The sequence below is a fragment of the Hylobates moloch genome, unplaced genomic scaffold, assembly GCF_009828535.3.
Source record: "Hylobates moloch isolate HMO894 unplaced genomic scaffold, HMol_V3 SCAFFOLD_6, whole genome shotgun sequence".
NCBI classification, from domain to species: Eukaryota; Metazoa; Chordata; class Mammalia; order Primates; family Hylobatidae; genus Hylobates; species Hylobates moloch.
In genome coordinates, this window is record NW_026652281.1 from 71251355 (window position 1) to 71257839 (window position 6485).

Sequence of the window (6485 nt, forward strand, 5' to 3'; positions counted from 1 at the left end):
TTTTAGTAGAGACGGGGTTTCACCGTGGTCTCGATCTCCTGACCTCGTGATCCGCCCGCCTCGGCCTCCCGAATTGTTGGGATTACAAGCGTGAGCCACCGCGCCCGGCTGAGCATCTTTTATGCTTCAATATGCCTATTTGCCATCTATTCTATTCAGTTCTTCTTTTTATTTATTTTTCATTTTTTAGAGATGGGCTCTCACTATGTTCCGCAGGATGGAGTGTAGTAGCTACTCACTAGTGTGATCATGGCTTCATGGCTCACTGCAGCCTTGAACTGCTGGACTCAAGCAATGGTGTAAACAAAGCAGTGGTTAGAGGGGTAAGCCATAGTAGTGGCCCTTCTGGAACCTTCTTGTCCTTCATGTTTACTTTGACTTTCTGCCAGTCTCAAGATCTAGCTCTGGAATAGGCTATGTTTTAAAGGCTTTTGAGAAGCCCATATACTGGAGGGTTAGGTTTCTGGGGTTTGTTTTGTTTTTTTAAATATTGATGTATTCCACTGAGAACATCAACCCCTCAACTGGACAGTGGTTAAGGTGGAAATCCTAATTTAATTATTTGCATTTAATAATGCAGTAATGTTGCAATGAATGTTTGTAGGATTGTGAACCCTGAATATTTGAGACAGTCTCAGTTAATTTAGAGTTTACTTTGCTAAGGTTGAGGACACGTGCCCGTGACACAGCCTCTGGAGGTCCTGACATGTGGCCAAGGTGGTGTGAAAGGAAAATATCTTGGGCCCCCAAAATCACTGCGCTAAAAGGAAAAGTCAAACTGGAAACTGCACAGGGCAAACCTGCCTCCCGTTCTATTCAAAGTCACCCCTCTGCTCACTGAGATAAATGCGTATCTGATTGCTTTCTTTGGAAAGGAAGAAACTCAAAATAATGCAAGAAAGTTTGTCTCTCACCTATCTGTGACCTGGAAGTCCCCTCCCCGCTTTTCTGGCCTTTGCTTCAAGTTATCCCGCCTCTCCAGACCAAACCAATGTACATTTTACATATATTGATGTTTCATGTCTCCCTAAAATGTATAAAACCAAGCTGTGCCCTGACCACCTTGGGCACATGTCGTCAGAATTTCCTGAGGCTGTGTCATAGGCGTGCGTTCTCAACCTTGGCAAAATAAACTTTCTAAATTAGCTGAGAACTGTCTCAAATGTTTAGGGTTCACAGTGGTCAGAGCAGTTTGGTTTTTTTTTTTTTTTTTAAGTTCAGCTTTGTATTGAACACGTTATAAAAGAGGTTTAGTCAAAAAGACCAAAGCCCATTTCATCATCAGACTCCTCGGATTCTTCTTTCTTTGCTTCCACTTTCTTCTCCTCAGCTGGAGCAGCAGCAGTGGAGGGGGCAGGACCTCCTGCTGGTGCAGCACCAGCTGCTGGAGCAGGTCCACTGGCCCCTACATTGCAGATGAGGCTCCCAATGTTGACGTTGGCCAGGGCCTTTGCAAACAAGCCAGGCCAAAAAGGTTCAACATTTACACCGGCTGCTTTAATGAGGGCATTGATCTTATCCTCCGTGACTGTCCCCTTATCGTCGTGCAGAATGAGGGCCGAGTAGATGCAGGCGAGCTCGGAGACGGACGCCATGGCGCGGGCAAGTGTAGGGCTGGCGCTGCCGGACGCGGTGCTAGTCGCCGGATGAAGTGAGGGCGTCACCCCAACGCGGCCTTAGCTTCCTCGGAAGGACCGAGCACCTTGGCGGCAGCTGAGGAAAAGCGCAATTTGGTTTTATACATTTTAGGGAGACGAGACATCAAGCAACGTATGTAAGATGAACATTGGTTCGGTCTGGAAAGGCAGGACAACTTGAAGTGGGGAGGGGGCTTCCAGGTGATAGGTAGATGAGACACAAATGGTTGCATTCTTTCGGGTTTCTGATTAGCCTCTCCAAAGGAGGCAATCAGATATGCCTTTTTTTTTTTTTTTTTTTTTTGAGATGGAGTCTCGCTCTGTCCACCCAGGCTGGAGTGCAGTGGCGCAATCTCAGCTCACTGCAACCTCTGCCTCCCGGGTTCAAGCGATGTTCCTGCCTCAGCCTCCCCAGTAGCTGGGACTACAGTCACCCAGCAGCTTGCCTGGCTAATTTTTTTGTATTTTTAGTAGAGACAGGGTTTCACCTTGTTGGCCAGGCTGATCTCGAACTCCTGACCAGGATGGTCTCGATCTCTTGACCTTGTGATCCACCCACCTTGGCCTCCCAAAATGCTGGGATTACAGGTATGAGCCGCTGCACCCAGCCCAGATAATGCTTTTGTCTCAGTGAGCAGAGGGGTAACTTTGAATAGGAGAGGCAGGTTTGCCCTAAGTGGTTCCCAGGATTTATTTTCCTTTCACAGGATAAAGGAATGAACCACTCACACTGCTGCTGGGTTCTTGATGGACCCGCAGGCTTGGGCTGTGGTTTCTACAGGAGGTGGTCTGTAACTCTGGTCAGGCTTAATTTCTAACAAATAAAGACAAAAGCTGGTAGAGGCAAAAGCAACTCATACTCAAATCATGGAATATTTCAAACTGTCCCTCCAGAGAGGCATTCCAAGGTTGGTCTGAGTCACTCTAATTGTTGACATTTAAGTGGGACAACCATCTCAGTGAAGTTCCAAGCCTTGAATAAAATGTAGGGCTAGATCCCTGATCACTAAGAGTTTGGTTTTTGTCTTCAGAACTGGGGGTCAGGAAAGGACTGGCCACATCAGAAACTTCTTTTTGAGAAGACATCTAAACACCCAAGCAAAAACTCATCATTTTAATCAAGATCCGGAGGACAGCAAGTATTACCTTTGATTCTGCAATAAATTATAGTCCTCTCAGGAGCCTCCAAAGGGTTAATGTTTCAGAAACAAAGTTGTAATCACTAAACTATGCAGACTGATGAGATTACAGCCCTAAAGTTTATGAAATCTTGATAACCAGGAAATTAATTACAAGTTTGAAACTCCTGCTGCAAACCACTGAGGTGACACGCTAGGAAAAAGCCCATAAAACAACTCCAGCCGAGTCAGTTTAGCACTGACCTTTGTCCTGAGCATCAGGACTGCAAATCTTCGTTCACTTTCAAATTAAGAGGCCTCAGTGTTAGTAAATAAGCCTGTGGAGTTCAAAGGATTTACGTTTTCAGACATTTTAGGACTCAGTTTAGAGAAATTAGACCACAATACCACATATAACACAAGAGCAAAGACAACAACATCCAAGGTACTACTCCGCTAGGGCCAGAGTTCCTCACGCTTCCAATCAGGGGCCTAATTCAGATAGACCAGGGGGTTTTCTAAGCCACTTTTCAAAGGCAGAACAAAACGATTTGAAAAGCTTTTGCTGGGCCAGGTGCGGTGGCTCTCACCTGTAATCCCTGTACTTTGGGAGGCCAAGGTGGGTGGATCACCTGAAGTTAGGAGATCGAGACCAGCCTGGCCAACCTGGTGAAACCCCGTCTCTACTAAAAATACAAAAAATTAGCCAGGCATGGTGGCGGGCGCCTGTAATCCCAGCTACTCAGGAGGCTGAGGCAGGAGAATCACTTGAACCTGGAAGGTGGAGGTTGCGATGAGCTGAGACTGTGCCACTGAACTTCCAGCCTGATGACAGAGTGAGACTCCATCTCAAAAAAAAAATAAGCTTTTGCTTTAGCAAATAATTTTAATTTCTCAAATCATTTCTTTTATACTTGTTTTTTTTTTTTTAGACAGAGTCTTGCTCTATCGCCCAGGCTGGAGTGCAGTGGCCCGATCTCGGCTCACTACAAGCTCCACTTCCCAGGTTCATGCCATTCTCCCGCCTCAGCCTCCTGAGTAGCTGGGACTACAGGCGCCCACCATCACGCCCGGCTAATTTTTTGTATTTTTAGTAGATACAGGGTTTCACCATGTTAGCCAAGATGGTCTCCATCTCCTGACCTCGTGATCCGCCCGCCTCGGCCTCCCAAAGTGCTGGGATTACAGGCGTGAGCTATCGCGCCTGGTTCTTTTATACATTTTAATGTAGATTCAAAGGCTTGGTGAAAACAAACCAAGAAAAATATCTGTTCTTTAATAGGTACTTCTGACTAAATGTTGGGTCATTCATACATGAAATACTACCTGGTCACTAAAAATAATGAGAAACAGGCAGGACACAGTGACTCATGCCTGTAATCACAGCACTTTGAGAGGCTGAGGAGGGAGGATCTCTGGAGGTCAACAGTTTGAGACCAGCCTGGGTAACATAGCAAGACTCTGTCTCTACTAAAAATAAAATAAAAATAAATTAATGAGAAACAGTGAATGAGTTAAAAAAATTATGAGGACAATTTATATAAACTGATTTAGAAGTTAAAGTATATATTTATGTACACATATTCATACATATTTATTCTTAAAGTATAGCCACACTGTAGTGAGATTTGCATAGTTGCAAAAAGAAAAAAAAAAGACTATAGCCAGGAGTGTTGGCATGTTCCTGTAGGCCCTAGCTAATACGGAGGCTGAAGCAGGAGGACGGCTTGAATCCAGGAGTGTGAGGCTGTAGTGGGCTATGCTGATCATTGTCTGCACTAAGTTCAGCATTAATATGGTAACCTCCAGGGAGAAGGGGACCACCAGTTTGCCTAAGAAGGGGTGAACCAGCCCAGGCGAGAAATGCAGCAGGAAAAACTCCCATAGTGATCAGTAGTGGAATCACACGTGGAAATAGCCACTGCACTCCAGCCTGGGTAAGAGTGACACCCTGTCCACCCCCCACCAAAAAAAAAAAAAAACAAGAAATGACAAACACCAAAAAAAAGTTCTCCACTAAGTCAGCTACAGATGGCCTTCAGGGCTCTGTGAGCCTTTTGTTCCTGCTCCCTTTTATCCTGTTCCCACCATTTTCCCATTTCTCACCTGACAAACGGGGACAACTTCACAGGCCTGCAATCAGACTCAAAACAGAACAGGCAAAGAAAGCAGTGACACTGAAGTGGAAGGGGGCAGAGCAGAAAACAGGTCTCGTCCACAGAGCATAGTAATAATATTATTTAATATTTATGACCACATAAACGTGCCAAATATTTTTATTCTCATCACTTTATGAGGAAGATACTATTATCCTAATTTTTTTTTTTTTTTTTTTTTTTGAGACGGAGTCTCGCTCTGTCGCCCAGGCTGGAGTGCAGTGGCACAATCTCGGCTCACTGCAAGCTCCGCCTCCCGGGTTCACGCCATTCTCCTGCCTCAGCCTCTCCGAGTAGCTGGGACTACAGGCGCCCGCCACCACGCCCGGCTAATTTTTTTTTGTATTTTTAGTAGAGACGGGGTTTCACCGTGGTCTCGATCTCCTGACCTCGTGATCCGCCCGCCTCGGCCTCCCAAAGTGCTGGGATTACAAGCGTGAGCCACCGCACCCGGCCCCTAATTTTATAAATGAGGAAACTGAGATACTACTGTCCCCATTTGACAAATGAGTCGCATTTTATGTTCTTACTTCTTGAGGTAATAAAAACATCCCTAATGTAGACAATGATGGAGTCAGAGTTCAGCCCAGCCCAGGACCTGCACTCTTAGCCACCAGGCTGTGCTGCTTCTTCAGTAAAACAACAATGACTTTTTTTTTTCTCAATCAGATTGGGAAACCAAAGATTGATAGCATGGAATGTGGATGAGCATTTCAGGAAACAGGTGCAAATATACCTTTTTTTTTTTTTGAGACGGAGTCTCGCTCTTTCACCCAGGCTGGAGTGCGGTGGCGCGATCTCTGCTCACTGCAAGCTCCGCCTCCCGGGTTCACGCCATTCTCCTGCCTCAGCCTCTCCGAGTAGCTGGGACTACAGGCGCCCGCCACCACGCCCGGCTAATTTTTTTGTATTTTCAGTAGAGACGGGGTTTCACCATGGTCTCGATCTCCTGACCTCGTGATCCGCCCGCCTCGGCCTCCCAAAGTGCTGGGATTACAAGCGTGAGCCACCGCGCCCGGCTCAAATATACCATTTTGGTAGAAATATACATTACTGAAGACAATTTGGCAAGACTTATCAAAACCTAAAATGAGGCCGGGCGCGGTGGCTCACACTTGTAATGAGATCTAATTTTGAGTGGCATTCTATTCCTAAAATTATCCTCAAAATAAACACAGATGTCTGCATTCGTTTTTGTACAACATGTTTGAAATGGAATATTTATTCACAACTCAAAAGAAACACCACGCACATAAGGTAAGAGATTAAATATAAACATGGCAAGTTCCATCCCATTCCTATTTCTCCAAGGCTGCATGACCAAATGGAATCTTGAAGGGAACACCTGGATAACAGATGACCTGTCAGCGACTCTGGTCTGGACTTCTGGATGCAGCACTGTTTTAATAGTCAAAAAAAGAAGGGTGGGGGGGATGACAACCTAAGGAGCCGTTGGTAGGGAAATAATTAAATACATCACAATATACCCAAAATGTTAAACAGCCTGTATCCTTGAAAAGTGGTCAACCTACAGATGCAGGTGTAGAAAGAATTCTAAAACTTTGTTTTCTTTT

The 6485-nt window shown here is 45.4% G+C and overlaps 1 protein-coding gene across 1 annotated transcript; it reads right to left on the reverse strand.

Annotated features, from left to right (window-relative positions):
* Positions 1-1205: 1205 nt before the first annotated feature.
* Positions 1206-1717, reverse strand: LOC116471088 (large ribosomal subunit protein P1-like). The gene has a single exon (XM_032755907.2). It carries the CDS (start codon positions 1593-1595, stop codon positions 1251-1253), a length of 345 nt encoding a protein of 114 aa, XP_032611798.1. The 5' UTR covers positions 1596-1717; the 3' UTR covers positions 1206-1250.
* Positions 1718-6485: the final 4768 nt, after the last annotated feature.

Excerpts from the sequence above, each read along its gene's own strand:
- LOC116471088 (XM_032755907.2), bottom strand. The coding sequence starts at position 1,595 with ATGGCGTCCGTCTCCGAGCTCGCCTGCATCTACTCGGCCCTCATTCTG.